The sequence below is a fragment of the Podarcis filfolensis genome (assembly GCF_964270895.1).
Source record: "Podarcis filfolensis genome assembly, chromosome: 1".
NCBI classification, from domain to species: domain Eukaryota; kingdom Metazoa; phylum Chordata; class Lepidosauria; order Squamata; family Lacertidae; genus Podarcis; species Podarcis filfolensis.
This window is the reverse complement of record NC_139604.1, coordinates 129,005,289-129,022,622: the sequence shown is the minus strand read 5'-3', so window position 1 is coordinate 129,022,622 and position 17,334 is coordinate 129,005,289. Positions and strand designations below refer to the sequence as shown.

The following is a 17,334-nucleotide window of genomic DNA, read 5'->3' as shown; positions in this document are numbered from 1 at the left end:
ATGCTACCTGATGCTGGAAATTGAAGTTGGGACCTTCTGCATGCAAAGCATGGAAGAAAATGTTTATAACTTACATAGGCTTTGCAGTTCCAAAATGGTGGCAAGAAGTTTCTTTTACTTATGTGTACTCACTGGGAAGCTACTTTCCAGCTCTGGAAAGAAATGAGGCATTCCTCTTCTGGTTCTTTACATTCAAGAACTTATATATCCGTAACATCAGTGCTAAAATTCTTGCTTACATTGTGTTTCAAATGTTTCTCTGAAAGGTTGAAATTGCTCTTTTCCACTACGGTGTATTGGGAATGAGAAGTGAAATTGTATCCCTGCCCACTCATTTGCTGGGTTGTAAGATTGTTCGCTAGTTATTACTTGCTGTTAAAAACATCACTATTCAGTGCTACTTGTTCGTTAGTTATTACTTGTCATTAAAAAGGTCACTATTCAATGATGCTAATTCACTGAACAGAAGTATGGTCAAAGTTGATCAAAGTGAAAGTACATAAGACACTGCCTTATACTTACTTTCTAATGAATTAAGTCCTAATTGTTGGACTAAGGCTGCAATCTAATGCACACTTACCTGGGAACTACCCTGTTGAAATGTGCTGTTAAAGTATTTTCTAATAAATGGGCTGTTAAGCTGGCAAATGATCCAGTGTTGTATCAGCAGTTAAAACTTTGTTAACCTCTGCTGTTCTGTATCCAGGTGCTTGTTTTTTTGGGGGTGCAGCTTTTGGAAAAAGTGAACAAGAAACTAAGGAAAATTAGTGTTGCATTCTATCCTCATTAAACAACAATTGGGCTTGTTTCTTTTTCTTTCAACTGTATATGAGAAATGTATTCCAAAACAAAAAGTTTGACTATTGGTATGTCTGCCTGAGAAACCACTTGTGGCCAGTAAGACTTAAAATCCATTGGCTGAAGCAGCAGCTGTCAAATTTTTTGTTTACAACTGCAGTGTTTGAGTACCATGCACTTCTTCAAAGACTTCAGAGCGTACAATCCATCTTGCAGAAATACACATTCTTGTAGGATTATTTTTAGTGTTTCCAGTGTGTACTGTTAAGTATTGGTCACTGTAAGCTGCTGTCCAAATAGTAGATGACAAATGGTATAAAGATTTGGATTAATCTATATGCTATCTTAGTAAAAGCAAAACACAAGAACCAGGTCCTTTCTCTTTTTGGTGACTAGAGTTTTTTTCTGAATGGATAAACTAAATAAATCACAATAGATTCTAAAGACTTGTTGGGTCAGAGTAAACCTGTGTGTATATGCAACTCCACTAATTGCCAGTGGCAGGTCTTAGTCTGTCAGTTACTTCCTGTAGGCTTAAAAGTTTTTCATCGTGGTTTTGTTACGATTAACCTTAAAATTGTGCCAAGGGATCTGAACCTTGAGAAGTGTGCTTGAATGCTTCCACCCTTTGACCATTTTTTCTCTCTCTTCAGGCAGCAGATGAGCCTGCCTACCTGACAGTTGGGACTGATGTCAGTGCCAAATACCGGGGTGCCTTCTGCGAGGCAAAAATTAAGACAGTAAAAAGGCTGGTGAAAGTCAAGGTAAGAGAGAGCACTAATGCCAGTGCATTAGCCACAGGTCTTTCACAGCACCTATTTCCTTAGATACTTTTAGCTAGAGACCCAGGGACCTTCTGCATGAAAGTGCATGCATCCTGCTGCTAAGGAAGCCCAGCCCAATAGGGCACCCTGCGGAAATAAAAAGCCAAAATGTAAGGTAGCATCATTTATTTTCCAGCAGTAAGAAACCCCACTTGTTTTCTCTTTTCTGGTCCAAATAAGTGTTACGGCATTGGGGTCGAGGAGAGAATCAGGAAAACCCTGCATTTCTCCTTGGATGTGTGCAGCTTCATTTTAGGATTCTGTCTTGGCTGAAGAGCAGGGTTTTTGTTTTTGTTTTAAAAAAGAAAAATCAATAACAATTTGTGCTTACTATAAACTTGATGGGGCTTTTTTTGTAAGTGCTGAAATGGGTAAGGATTAAGGCGAGCCCTTCATAGGCTTCACCTGTATGATATCTAGAAATTCAGCTTTAAAAATACATTCATTTCTGAAGTGTTTCCATTAAGGGTATCTTCTAGCAATGGAGTGCACGGGTCTACAGTCGTTGGATCGTTAAGAGAGCTTTCTAATTGGTGTAATCTGCTGTGTTATCAAAGAGAAAGACTTATGGCTAAGTTGCTGGTGTAGCAGGAATTGTGATTTGCTCAGTCATTGATCAAGAGAAAGCAAATCTCTAATGGATCTGAGTTAATGGATCAGTTGCATGTGAAGCCATGATCATGTTGGTATTTTGCCTCACAATTAATAGTCTCATGGCACCTTTCAAAAGACTCACAGATTTAGACTGCAGTCTTGTGCCCACTTTCAAGTCCCTGTGACCATAATGGGACATCCTGTGTATGATTGTCCTGCTATTGTGGCATAAACATCAGTCATCTAAAACATGTTCTTCTTTGATTCGTGTCAAGAGTTTCAATGTACTGCACTGTATGTAAAAAATGGATTTACTAAGGAAACATCACTAAAGTCCCCCGTCCCCAGATCATTTATTGACCTGACTTGGCAACCAGACAAATACCATATGCTCAATTGATAGCGTGAAATTAAATTTCTTGCAATTGCTTCCATAGTTGTGCTGCCGTTTTATTTGAATGCTTTTAATAAAAGCAAACTTCCATGTTTGAAAAATCTTACTTAGAATAATGTTCTTCTCTGCATGTTGGCATATAGGGTGAGATCTGATGTCGCAACAATGTGCATGTTGGGATTTCCTCCTCTTCTGTCCCCACCCCCAGTCGGATCTGGAAAGTCCCCATAGCTGCTGGGGCATACTTTAGGGAGCAACCTAATGGCGCATAAAAGTCTTGTGTGCACACATGAAAGTCCATTGCTCAAGTCCTTTGCAAGTAAAATTGTTTTCTTTAAAATCCCTCTCAAAATATGCAGGTGATCTTAAAACAGGATAATTCAATACAGTTGGTGCAAGATGACCAAGTGAAAGGACCTTTAAGGGTATGTATGCATGTTTTCTTCAAAAGTTATCAGTAAATTCAAAAAACTGTGCATTTAAATGCCTGATCCAGAGTAAGCCAAATGACAGCAGCATTCCTGTTTGACTTTAGTTCTCACATTCATGCATATATATTTTTTCGCTGAAATATTAAAGTGAAGATCTATAAATAGTGCAGTCAAAAAACGGAGGAAGAAATTATCTACGAAAGGAAAACGGCATAAAGTAGAATATTTCAGTGCAATGTTTATGTAACCATTCCTCACTTCAGAAACTTGATACAAAGTTTCTGGGTCCAAAGGCTTGGCCTTCCATGGGATAATTTTCAGGGATAGTTTTCAGTCTTGGTTCCATGATAGTACAGACTATGCAGCTGACAATGAAACACATCCAGGTCCCACTTCAGAGGACAGTCATTACACACTTAAGTGCCATTGAAATAAAAAGCCTCTAAGCGCAACGTCCAAGGGCATTAGCTTCTTTACTGCTGAGAGGAGAGTCAATGTCTGCTAAGAAGAAAGTGTGTTGGATGCATCCATTGCTCTGTGTGAAGTGGGAAGGCCCCAAACAACTATTATTCCCTCTGCTGCTCGATCAGCAGTGCTATCATCCTGATGGAGGGCATAAGGAGGCACAAACTGCACAGCAGCTGATAATCCCACACAGCAAGAGCCACACCTTTAACTGTGACTGAATGGGCAAAGGAAGGCAAGCATACAGGCGGCTATCCCACACTTAAATGCAGGATGCTGACTTGTCGTTCTGAAAGCAAATCGAAAAGAAGTACATGTAAGCATGCCCCAAATTCAAATCTAGGGGAGCAAAACTAGTGCCTTAGTTGTCAAAAGGTTGAGGAACACTTAGGCACTGTTGGGCTTGAATTTAGGGTGTTGATCTGTACGAGGAACTGAATGTGATTTCTAACATTATAGGTTGGTGCAACTGTTGAAACCAAGATGTCTGATGGATCGTTTCAAGAGGCCACTGTCAGTAAACTGACAGATGCAAGCTGGTATACTGTAGGTAAGTAGATTTCTGTGCCACACTAGATTTCACTGGCACTAAGATGTACATAATTTCTTCTCTGTCCCAGATACACAGCGGTTTTTGAGCAGATCTCTTATGACTTTTTAAACTTCCCAATAAAATATGGTGTCTGTATAGAAGGAATATTGCCAGATGTTTAACAATGACTTAGAACTGCGGGGGAAGGACATGGAGCCAACTAAAATACCTCCATGAGTCCTTTTGCCTGGCTGTAATGTGTCCTTGAACTCTGATGGTGATAGTAATACTTGCTTTCTTGGATAGAGAGGGATGTGTGAGTGTGGAGACACTAACCAACTCTGCAGAAGCAAAAAAACACATTTATTTCTGCACCTAGTATTGCCTCCGCTCTGCCTGTCACTGCCGTGTGGCTCTCATAAGGTTGCCCAGAGGGGAATGTGACCCTTGGGCTAGAAAAGGTCCATGCTGCTTACATAGTGGTCTCTTCAGGATTAGAAAGCAATACATCAAAAGTGTCTGCTGGGTTGTTGAGTTAATCCATGATCAGTAGATGGACTGTACTACTTCAGATTGTACTTGTGGGTCCGTTGTACAAATGCCCAATTATGCTAAAAACAGCTCCCTGAAATGTACCAGACTATCAACTTTTAGATTTCTCCTGCCTGCAGACTGAAATGGTGTGGTTAAGCAACAGATGCTTCATGTGGAGCTGCTCTGTTTTGTAAGGGATGGAGAACCTCTGGTCCTCCAGATGTTGCTAGAGTACTATTCCCATCATTCCCGACAATTGGCTGGGCTGGCTGGGGTTGTTGGGAGTTTTTCCAACATCTGGAGGGCTACAGGTTCCCCACCCCTGGCCTGAGGATGCCAGGCTTTGAGTTAGGAGCTCAGCCTCTTAGGAAAAACCAGGCTATGTGTATAAAGTGAGCACACAAGTTTAGAAAAGTTAAGTGTAAACTACTTCCCTAGGGCTCATCTTTACCAGCCACACTTAAGCACCTCCATTAGTGTCATGCTTAATGGCTGTACCTTCATACTGTAGGAGATACTTTTGAATAGGAGAGACAAGAGAAGGGATGGATTGTTGCGAGTTTTGTCTTTCCTGATATGGCTTAGCCTCATAAACATTTGCCTTCTTGTCACTGGGGCTAAGGATTGCTTTTGGGATTCCCCCTTGTAGGTCACAAATAATAAACACACGTATGTATGAGCAGAGAGACTAGTAATTTGTGTGGCACTAGCAAGGCTTCTGGAAGGGGTAAAGGCCAAGGCAGTGGATTTTCTTTTAACTTCTGTGTTAAAATAAGTTAACAAGCTGAGAACAGTTTGCTGAATGACAGTGTTTTTCAAGTGTAATTGTGTTTACATAGCAACAAAATATTGGAGAACATAATTCCTTTGGCTGCCATGAGCATCACTCCTAAAGTTTAAAGAAATTGCAGAATTGGTTTTGGCATGTTTTGCATTTCTGTGCCTTTGGACTGATAATTGTGGCCCAGGAGCTTAGAAATTGCTTCAGGGACCCTAAATACCTTTTCTAGCATTTCTTATTCTTGGGGAGATGAAGGAGAGACCTGGATTTTGGAGAACTGCTGCCAGTTATGGTAGATCATACTGAGTTAGATGGGTTCGCGGTCTGATCTGGTATTGGATAACTTTACTTATTCATATTGCCCTCTGCCACCTGAGAATTGTTAACAGTGTCTTGTAAAATAAAACATAACAGTATTTTAAATATTTGTCACTGGACTTTAAATTAAGTTGTAATGCTGTTATTTTTAATAAAGAGGATTTGCAAGTTTAGAATGCCCAACATATTGTTGTTGAGATAACTGCATGGATTTTAAACAAACTTTATCCCATTTGAACAAAGGCTTATTTGTAAGTTGCTTCTTTCAAGAAGTTCTGCAAGTCCTTTGCATACTTAATTCTTGAGTAAATATTATTCTCTGGAAGAATGGCTTAAAAGTGTTCTAGGGCTGTTTCATGCAAGTGTCAAGGACAAGAATGTAGTGGCAGTCAAATTTTGGCTTCCTGCACTGCACTGAGAATTGAAAATTGACTTAAAACTGGAAAGTGTGTTTTGGTAAGCCTTAATGTATTAACTAAACTTCACAGGGTTTCATGTGTTAAATTGTTTGGCTTTTGTCCCTCTTTACAAAAGCTCCAGGAAAGTGTATCTGTACTTTGCCCGGCTGCAGGGATATGCATTAAAATATTACCTGCCTCTGGAAATAGCCTGTGTGAGTGCCTTTAAGCAGATACTGACACTGCTTTGTGTGGAATATGAAGGTTCTGGTTTGGTTAATTTCACTCTGGTCCATGTTTACTGTCATATTGAGCAGGGCCAGCAGCTTCTTGGATTGACCAGCATTTTCTCTATTTAACAGCTGGTCTCTGGTTTCCAGATGGATACCTAGGTTCTTGTCCTAAACTGGAATACATGTGGATAGAATTGTAGCCTCAATGAATAATTGTCTTCACTTGAACAAAGGTGGTTTGGTTGTAGTGAGAGTAAGAAAATGCTAAGGAAAGCATTGAGGAATGAATGCACACTTTTTGTGGTGACACATGTATGCAAGGTGAAATCAGTGTCTCAGAGTTTGTTGTGGCTGGTGGGATCTTCCCCCGAGTGGAGTTCTGCTCAGGTGATGCTTCTGCAGGCAGAAGTGGGAGGAGACCTTCCTCGATTTCTGCCTGCAATCTATTGCACTCTCCGAAAACCTGTTTTAGAAGGTTGGGAAAAGACTAACTTAGGATCCAAGCCAGAATCATTCCTTCTGGTAAGCAAGTTCTAAAAAATATTGGCTGTGGCCCAAAGATGAATGCTGCAAGATCTGTGGAACTTAAATTTTCTATTTTAGCCGCAGCCCAGCCTCCACACTGCAAGAGATGCTGACATTTGGGTCACTCTCACTTGACTTGGAGTAACGTTTACATAGTTCAAATGGAATTCATGACCACAAGATGGACAGCAGCAATATACCTTTAAATACCAAATAAGGGGTGATTGATCATCTTCATGCCCTGCTTGTGAGCACTTGGGTGGCAAAATCTCCGAAATGGAAGACAGACAGGGAGGCAGGCAAGCAGTTCATAGTTCTTTATTATTGAAAGAGAGAATAAAAGCCATAAGGACCACTGGTCAAAGATTTGACAGGGCTCCTGATGGCTGACAGACAGAAAGCAGTTCTATACAGTAGCTGAATGGAAATTTAAGCAGCTATCTCTCAAAATACGGGTAGCCAACATAGGGCCTTCCAGATGTGATGGTACAGCTCCCATAATCCCTAACCTTTAGCCACGCTGCCTGCGGCTAAGAGGAGTTAGGAGTCATACAACACCCACATGGCTCCATCTTGCTTACCCTTCCTTAAAACATGGGTTAGTGTATTGCCCAGATGCAACCGCTGCATAGTATAAATCGGTCGAACTACATACGGTTAGGGTTGGGGGAAAGCTACAAAATATGGAGTGAGCTATTGACACCTTAAGCACCTTTAACTCAATGTTGTAGATTTGTGTCAATTGCTTTTTTCTCAGTCTGCAAACACTGTTAAAGGAAAAGAAAATCTTAGGCCTTCCCTATTAACTCCTCTGGGCCTGCCTCACACGGGACCGGTGCGAAGGCAACGCTTGTTCCTTACTAAGAACAAACCTTCATTTGTTAACTGCAGGTAGCTGGAGCCAGCATTTAAGCCAGCTGTTGTTAGCAGGGCACCAGTGTTATCATACATTGATAAACGTCTTTTAATTTTGCCAGAGACTGGCCCTCAGACTCTGTGTGGCAATTGAATTGTTTCTTCCTTGTTAAGGAAGTAGTTGTGTTAGTGGGCTTCAATTTTGGAGCTCTCCTCTCTCTCTCCAGCATGAATTTGCCATATCCAACTTTCTATCTTTTGGGGGAAATCGTTGCTGATTGTTAGGAGGCATAACTGGCCACAGCTGCATGCTTGTCTGAAGTGAGTGCTATGGGAGAGGAGGGGGGAAGCTGTCCCTCCCCAGATGTTGGTGACTCCCAACTTGCATCAGCACCAGCCAGAATGGCCAATGGTCAGGAAAGATGGGAGCGGGATGGAGCCCAACAATCTCTGGAAGGCAACAGATTCAGACTTGAAGAGATTGAATTCAGTTCTTCCCTCAACCATGAACATGAAAGGTGTCCCCTCAGCCTCTCAGTCTCATCATCTGTTATATGGGACTGATAGTTGTAGTCAGGAGTGTACTCAACATTTTTCTGAAATGTGTACCCATGTCCCCTAATTGTCACACATAAACCAGAGTGTTGTAGTGGTTAGAAGGCTGAATTTGGAATAGGGTGATTTGTGTTTAAAACCCTGCTTAACCGTAAAGCTCAATGTGTTAACTATGATCCAGTTGCTGTCTCTTAGACTAGCTTACTTTAAAGCATTGCTGCAGGGATTTTGTGTGCCATTGTGTGAGGGTTTGCTTGGTTTTGTGTGTGTTTTTGTGTCTGGGGGGTGGGCCTTTCATACACCCTTGAGCACCTTGGTGGTACAGTATAGAAATGGTGATAAGAGTAAAATGTCCTTTTGAGATCTCAGGGCTTGCCAACTTGGTGCCCTCCAGGTGTCCTTGGGCACTAACTCCCATCACTGAGGTCCAGCGCCAAGGGCCTTCTGGCGGTTCCCTCGCTGCGAGAAGTGAGGTTACAGGGAACCAGGCAGAGGGCCTTCTTGGTAGTGTCGCCTGTCCCGTGGAACGCCCTCCCAGCAGATGTCAAGGCAATAAACAACTATTTTACTTTTAAAAGACAACTTCCCCTGTTTAGGGAAGTTTTTAATGTCTGACGCTGTATTGTTTTTAATATTCAGTTGGAAGTCGCCCAGAGTGGCTGGGGAAACCCAGCCAGATGGGCGGGGTATAAATTATTATTATTATTATTATTATTATTATTATTATTATTATTATATAATAAGCATGGTCAGTGGTCAGGGATGATGGGAATTGTAGTTGAGGACTACGTTGTCCACTCTTGCTCTAATCATAAAACTTCTAAACAAGGGGACCAATTAAGTTTAATAAGAATGCTTATTCAGTTCTCTCATTTCTTGTTCTCCTGTGTTTTGTTGCACTTTCCATTTTGCATGTTTCAGTAAGGGAAATGTTGTAGAAATGGTGATGCTACTGAGCTAACTTTCAGGTGTATAGGTATGAAGTGCTTTGCAAATTGTAAAGATGCAGCCTGGAAGCAGAGTAGCATTTACTATCTTTGATGTGTGTTTTTTGGTGGGAAAAATATGGCCGGATTCTGCTGGCTGTGCACTAGCAGTTAATAAGAGAGCAAAACAGTGGCGCTGAGCTCTTGTCAGTTGTTCTTCTAGGAATCTTTAATTTTCATGGCTCCTTGACAATGTACTCTTTTAAGAACAGTTAAGTGTATTGAAAAGGTCATGCTCAGGGAAGCTTTAATTTGAAGTAGGCTGCATGTGAAGTAGATTAAAAAGAAAGGAGATTTAGAACAGCAAGGAATACTTAGCTGGGAGGAAAGAGTGGGTGGTGATACAATGGAAGTGCGGTGTTTTTTTAATAAAATGCTTGAACCAGATGCTTGAACACCAGTGAGACTGGTAGAAGCAGAACATTTAATTGGGTGGAAGATACTATATCTGTGACATAATGCTAAATTACTAAATTTCTGTCGCTTGATTTCACTATGTCCGATAGAAGTAGAACTTCCTTTTTAAAACAGAAGTGGATTAAATACCATTGGAAAGCACTCCTTTTCTCTACTGCAGTGTCTCTGGAGTGCTGGCTGGAATAGGGAAAACTGATGCAGTAGAAGAGTGATGGGTTCCTACCCTGTAGTTCCTTGCAGCAGAAGGAGGGCTGTGCGGAAGCAGTTTTTACTACACACACGACCCCTGCTGTATATGTGCGGTCCTTGCCTCTCCTCCAAGCGTAACGTTTGAAAATAGCCCAGGCATGTGACCCGTCTCCAGTAGTAATGGGCAGATCAAGGGAACAGGCCCTGCATGTTGTGTTCTGTGTTTGGCATGGAACACTGTCGCCCATAAACTGCACTTAGAGGGACCAAGTGTGAAGTGACTCCAGATTCACATATTGAGATAGCCAGTGGTCCAGCACCTCTTCCTTTCCTCATTGCTCAGTTTGGACCCCAAATAAAGAAACAGCCAGCAATGGGAGTCATGATAAAACAAATGTGTCTCCCCATTTCAAATCCTTTCTGATAAAGGATTAGATCTGTTGCCTTTTCCATATACGTCTGACTCAGGAAATGGCAGCATTTCTCATAATTCATCCTTTACTATTCTAATTCATAAAAAGAACCAAACCTTAAGTTTTTTTAAAAATCTAAAAGTCATATATTCGAAGAACTAAGTGTTCCAATTCTGTATTTATTTACTTTTTGTTTAGTATGGTGTGTTGTGCTGTCAGCTGAGACGAGGGAAACAGGCTGGGAACAAGCTTTCAGGCGAAATGAGAGCCAGTATTTGAATAAATGTTGGCTCGAATATAGTGGTGGTGCTTGGTTACCTTTTGGCTCCTTGCCCTCATAACCTGCACCAGGGGTGGGGATCCAGTGGCTCTCCAGATGTTGTTGATCTCCAAGTCCTGTTGGCTGTAGTCGGCACGGCCAGTGGTCAAGGATGATGGGAGATGGGAGTCCAACAACTTTGATCCTTTTTTTAAAAAAAGTTGAATTTGCATTGACATACTTTCTTGTTTACTCTGTAGTCTAGAGGCAGTTAGACTTGATGACCCTCAGTGTCCCTTTCCAACTCTATATAGTTCTGTGATTCTATGACTTGATCATAATGCACCATTATCCTTTCCTGTGCCCTTAGAAACATCAGTGGTTTTTGATACACCCAATTCTGCTTAGAAAGTTAGTTTGTGGCAGCAGGGAGTTGTTTGTTTGGGGTGCTGCTGCAGGAGGGTCACTAGCAAAACACTTCCATCTTATGAGGCATTCCCAAGAGTCACACCTGCATAGGGAGAAAGTTATTTACCTGGCAACACACAGCTTACTTATAGTGCGGATTCCAATTTTAGTGTGTGAAGTAGCCTTGAAATCCAAAAGTAGACTGCAGCTCCTTCAAGGCAGGATCAAAGCAGATTTAACACATTGTTTGGCTTATCTTTCATTTAACTAATCTTTCTGATTTGAAGACTTAGCCCTGCACCAGCTCGGAACATCAGTGACATAACACTTCACCCCAGCAGCTCTTCACGTCTCAAAAATCGGGACTTTGATTAAATGAAAGGATCATGCAATTCCAACATCAGTGGTGTATTTCCTCTGCCCCTAGGCAGAAATAAAAATCCCATGTGGCTGCTGAAGAGAGATTTTCCATCCTTGCTTAACCTTTAAGCCAATTGCCTTGGCTGCTACAACTTAGAAACTGGAAGTGGTTTCTGTTCAGTCCTGAACAAATGTGCAGCAATACTGAGGAAATGCCCAGAGGGCTCAGTTTTTTCACTGTTTCTTCCACTGGATCATAACCAAGTTCCTGACCCTCAGCACCCACCCCATTCTTTTTCCCCTGCTGTCCTTATTGTGGGCATTCTTTGCTACTTGCAGTTCACATTCTCCTCTTCCCCCACCTCCGGCAGCCTAGGCTGTGGTGGATTTGTTCATGTTGCTGGTTTTCTGGTAAAGAGCATTTCTGTGCTTTGAAAGGAGGTGCCTGTTTGTGTTTAAAGTGCAACATTTAGGTTCTAGACTTTGGTTAGGGGCTCAGTTAGGAGTTGAAATGCTTGTTCTAGGGGCTGTCAAGATGGAAAGGCGATTCCAACAGTTGGATAGTTGACATTCACTCTCCTGTATTCCCTATGTACAATTATGTATGAGATGCAGCCCTTGGTTCAGCTCAAGATAGATATGCAGTTTATCCAAACAAGTTCTCCTCAGAGTAGGCCCATTGAAATTAATGGGCCTAATTTAGTAATGTCAGTTATTTTCAGTAGGTCCACCCTGAGTGGTTGTATAAAAAATGCATCAAGCAATTTTATGCCGGCAACATTAAAAAAAAAAAAGAATGATTATGCATTGCCCCTTAGGTGATTTTTGACCCCCGCATGCCTGGGAGAATTAATGTTTATTTATTTATAGTTTTTATATTTCACTGTTTCCTCCAAGAACTTCAGGGTGGCATACACAGTTCTCCACCTCCTCATTTAATGCCACAACAACCCTATGAGGTAGGTTAGGCTGAAAGTCAGTGACTGACCCAAGGCCACACAGTGAATGTCATGAGGAAGTGGGGATTTGAAAACCGGTCTCCCAGGCCCTAGTCTACACTCTAACCACTATACCACACTGGCTGGCTGTAAATTTATATTGCATTGATCTATCGCACTATTCTGGAATGGTGAAGCATTGCTTCCAATTGGCTGCTTGAGGTGATCGTTGCATATTGATCTTCAGTTTGTACATGCATTGTTTCTCTCTCTCTGGCTTTACAACATCTAAGCATATGTCCTTCACGTGCTGTTCCACTGCAAGAAAGCTTTCATCACTAGTCGGAATATTCCATAAGAAACAATGAGCAGAAAATGTGTACGATGGAATGCAAAGAATGGTGTAACAGCAGCTCAAAAGTGAGACTATTGGGGGCACTAAATATATTCACATAACAAGAATAATTTGCACTTGCCATTTACTTGCCTTTGCAAATAAAGTGGTTTTTCCTTTTATGTAATTTTATTGGTTTGGCTTTGTTTAGTTTTTGATGACGGTGATGAAAGGACTTTGAGACGGACATCGTTGTGTCTGAAGGGAGAGAGGCACTTTGCAGAAAGTGAGGTAAGGCTGTTTCACTCTGAAGCTGTAAACTTAACACTCTTCTTTTAACTGAAAAATTAGCAGGTTGTCATTTTTTCCCCTTCCTCTCCCAGACACTTGACCAGCTGCCACTAACAAACCCAGAGCACTTTGGAACGCCGGTGATTGGGAAGAAATCCAACAGAGGAAGGAGATCCTCTCTTCCTGTGTGAGTGTGTTTTGTGATGCCTTGTTTCTAATAGTATTACTGGGCTTTTCTCAGACTTAATCTTTCCCTTGCATTGGAACGAGGAAGGCAGGTTTGGTCTTCAGTGATGAGCTTAGAAGAAGTGTGTCCTTTGCAAGGAACATAATGTTATGCAGTTACACTTTACTTTCCTTCTTTCCACCCACAATAATACCACACACTGTTTCCTGAAATCCCCTAATTTTCAAGAGATTTGCCTTTCACCATGCAATGACAGGAAGCATCTGGAACTTGGGTTTTAGGATTCTGCAGAAGTGTAGCGCTGCGTGGAATTCTGCATCCTGGAAACCTTTTCTTCTTTAACTTTCTTCCTTCTGTTGCTGTGAAGTCAGATTTGAAAATGTGCTGGAGTTATAAGAGGACAGGACCCTGCAAAAGCTCCTTGCCATTTAGGGACTAACAGAAGCTGAATTAATTATGCAGAACTATTTCACACTTTTTAATAATTTGTATGCATGCTGGCTTGTCTTGGTGTAGGACTTGGACTATTTTTGGTACACAGGGCTTTCAGTTTTTAAATTTTAAAATGTGTATACACACACACTGTATTTCAGTACAAAGCCTAAAATAACAACAGAAAAATGTTCTGAAGTATATAGAAGTATACTTCTATACTCTAGAAAAAACATGCCTAAAGTAACAGGCAATGGAAGCCAAGCTGCATTTAAATCTTCCTTATTAAAATTAGATAGATGCATGCCTTGTTCTAGCTTGATTATTAGAGAGCAGGAGGAGGCTGTTTCGAGAATAGAAAAGGCATGGATATGAGAGTGGTAGAAAAAGACAAAAATTGGCAGAATACAAGCTGGAGTGGAAAGAACAAGAATAAGGGCATAAGAGAGGACAAGGAGGAGATACGGTTGAAGCACATAAGTGCTTTAAAAGAAGGACTAGTGTTTTAAGGAGCTCCATTCAAGCCTTGATTCAAGCTTCCCTGGCAACAATAAATATTGGCGGTTTATTCTTGGAAGTGCTGAATTTCAGAACTAACTGTGGACACAGAGAAGCTGTCTTTGCTGGGTCACCAAATAAAGCCCATGCTGACTTGGAATCCTTCCGGGTGTAAGGGGACTGGTAGGCTACGTGGGTTGGTTGAGACACTTTTGAGAATAACAGCAGAGCCCAGCCCCATGAGCCCTCTGGCTTGCAGCCATGGCAGCACCACACATGCAAGAGTTCTTGATTCTAGCCCCAGCGCCTCTCGACAGCACAATGCACGTATGTCAGCACAGGACGAATCTTTAGCCTGCTGCATTCTGCTTTGTGTTAAGCCATTTCCTGCAAAAAGGAAGAAGGTTGCAAAGCAGGAGCTGTTGAGGTATCAAGGCTGTGACGAGGTTATGTGCTCCTGTTAATCTCCACATTCGGGCTGTCTAAAATCACTGTATGTTTAACCCCCTAGCAATGAAGATGAAAAAGAGGAAGAAAGTAGTGAAGAGGATGATGATGATAAGAGGCGTCTTAACGATGAATTGCTTGGTAAAGTTGTCAGCGTGACTCCCAGCTCTGAGGAGGCGGAGTGGTATCCAGCTTTGGTGAGTGAGAAATATTTAGGGGCTTTTATAATAGGGCACAAAAGCCAGGTGCTTTTCAAAGGGGAGGAACTTCAACGGGGCAAACGCCTTTTGAAACCAGATTTGAGTGTAAAACGGCTTTGAGATCTTGTTCAAAGAAAGGTGACAATAAATAAAGCAATAAATAAATAATGCTCCTAGGTCTCCAAGTTTAAGGAAATGCTTCTTTTTGGGGGGGGAGAAAAATTAATGCATTAAGTCCATATTGGGGGGGCGGGTTACATTCTTGGTAGTGCAACTCTTGCTCAATCAGTTCCTGCACAAAGGCAGGTTCTGCTAACTGAATACATAGAATATAAACCTTCCTGGTAAATACGTTCGGTGGGGAAAACGTTGTTTCCTATGGAACTTGTTTCTATGACATCTTCATCATCGCTGAGATCCTTCTATAAGTTCATGGCTGCTTCCTCTAGTTCCCACCTTGCCCATTATCATGATTAAAGTACTTTGAATAGAAGTCCCTGAAATCCCACTTGGCTGGTGGGGACCCTGTTCAACCCAGTGGGAGATACATCTTCCCCACCTGATTCTGAAGGAAAATTCCGTACCTTTTGCTCCTCCTGCCTGCTACAAAGTTCAGCGTGATGAAACCCAATTGTGGTTTCTGTGTTTGCATGCCCATGTGGTTTGAATGCTGTTCGCGTCAAATGCAATTAGACATATAAATTATTTTTAGCTAAAACAAGCATGCATTGTGGGCACCTAAACACTTTCATTTCTTAGCATGTTTCAGAAGGAAGATATAGGTTGAGCCTTCGGACTCATGATTAAGTTGGAGAAAATGTAGCTTTAGATGAAATCTTACTGTGTTACTCATTTGATTTGCCATGGTCATTCTTTTCATAGGTGGGTTTTTTATGTGAAAGCAGCCTTTTTATTTAGATTTACTATGATTCCTCTTTTAGGTACATGTAAAATACGCTTGCATGCACTAGGATTTTCCTTTTTTGCATTTGCAGAGCTCACTATGCAGTCATTTGGACTGGGTTTTTTAATCATATCATGATTTATGTCACTTGCGACAGATTAAAAACAAGACAGAACCTATTCAGCTGAAGAGTAGGATATAAATGCTTTATAAAAAGTCCTACCTGGAGGCTTGCAAGCCACAAAACAATAGGCAAGAAAGGGATGGGGAGGGAAAACAAGCCAACCTGGGCACCAATTCTTAAATATACAGAGTTGTTATTAAAGTGCTCAGTTTGAGTAGAAATAGTTCAGGAACTAGAGCAGCCTGATGGAATGGACCCACTCTCTATCTCTCCTACTGCTGCAGCCTGATGATACTTGAGGAGAAGGGGAGCCAAATGGGAGTCAGTCTTCTTTTAGTTAAATATCTGGATTTGTATATAAATATGTATATTAATAGACAAGCATGAGGATTTAGGGATCACTGTCAATAGCGCATTGCTAATCCCTGGAGCTCCTGCCTTTATGGCAGTGATTTTATTCTTATTGGTATAACATTCCTAATTGGGAAAATGCGCTGGAATGCATGGAGTTCCTGAAGATGGGGGCAGGAGGAGGAGCATGTATAATGTGTGCAAAATCGGAGGAAGTTAAAGATTTAAAAGCAGTAGGGTTCTGTGGCATTGTCACAGGAAGCAGCTATATTTAGTAGTTCCCATAGCCCCCGGTGTTGTTTAACATGCATGCATCCCCTCTTCTGAGACGAGGGTTTACTTAGTACAGTCCTTTCAGCCTCTCAAAACAGTGGGAATGAGCTGCCCGATCATGTGGTGCTGGTGTGCATTTAGAATGCATGACTGGCAAACGACAACACCCTCAATAAAGTAGGAAGATTTTACTCTATGATAAGCTTCACTTTTGAGACTTACAGGCTTGAATCTCCTGGTGCACATTAAGGTTAACAAATTATTTCTGATGAAGAGCTTGGCACTGAAGAAGCTGACCAGGATAACCAAGAATATAGAAAGTTGCTTTATACCGCTGTCCTATCTAGCCCTGTATTGTCAACACTGACTGGCAGTGACTCATCAGGGTTTAATGCAGGCAGTCTTTCCGAGCTCTACCTGGAAGTGCTGGGATTAGACCTGATGCATGCGAAGCAGGTCCTCTGCCACTGAGCTATGACCCTTCCCCAATCAAACCTCTTTTAACTGTAAACCTGAGCAAGTTTGATCTTGGGAGTACATACGCATATGTAATCTCATAGTTGAGCTTGTGCGGGTGGAAGGGTAGAGATTTTGGCTGCAGTTGTTATATACAAATGATTTAATGATGGAAACTTACTGGATTGTCTGTCTTGTTTTGTGGGGAGTTCGCAATACTTTAAAAACATAATAATTGCCTTTAGGGATCAGATCAAGCTCCTTTTGGTCTCACTGCCTTTCTGACAGTAACTAACGAAATGCCACATAAACTGTACAGCTGGTGGCCTTTCCTCAGGTTTGTTGGCAGCATCTGATATATTGCATATGGTCTCTGATTATATTTAGCCATCATAGCTTATAACCAGTGTGGCATCTGTCCTCCAGGAATTTGCTAATTTTTAAAGAAATAATATTGAGGCTGTTATTTCCTCTTGTATCTTTATGGCTCATGGTATGAAATGCTTTTTCTGTCCTGAGCGTACTGCTATTTTAACTGGGTGATCTCCAGCATTATGAGAAATGGAAGAAAAAATTACCTCCCCACAGTGTCATTACCTAGTGGATTTGTTCTGGAAAATAAAATGCTGC

General features: G+C 41.5%; 1 protein-coding gene across 4 annotated transcripts in view; it reads left to right on the top strand.

Moving 5' to 3' along the window:
- Positions 1–17,334, top strand: part of ARID4A (AT-rich interaction domain 4A) — a 57,319-nt gene that overhangs the window by 2,369 nt on the left and 37,616 nt on the right. For all 4 annotated transcript variants that reach the window (XM_083610786.1, XM_083610783.1, XM_083610785.1 and 1 more), the window contains 6 exons: positions 1,452–1,562; positions 2,970–3,035; positions 3,966–4,056; positions 12,753–12,832; positions 12,925–13,019; positions 14,461–14,593. In XM_083610786.1, the coding sequence (XP_083466912.1) occupies positions 1,452–1,562; positions 2,970–3,035; positions 3,966–4,056; positions 12,753–12,832; positions 12,925–13,019; positions 14,461–14,593 (576 nt within the window). The remainder of the gene's footprint in view (positions 1–1,451; positions 1,563–2,969; positions 3,036–3,965; positions 4,057–12,752; positions 12,833–12,924; positions 13,020–14,460; positions 14,594–17,334) is intronic.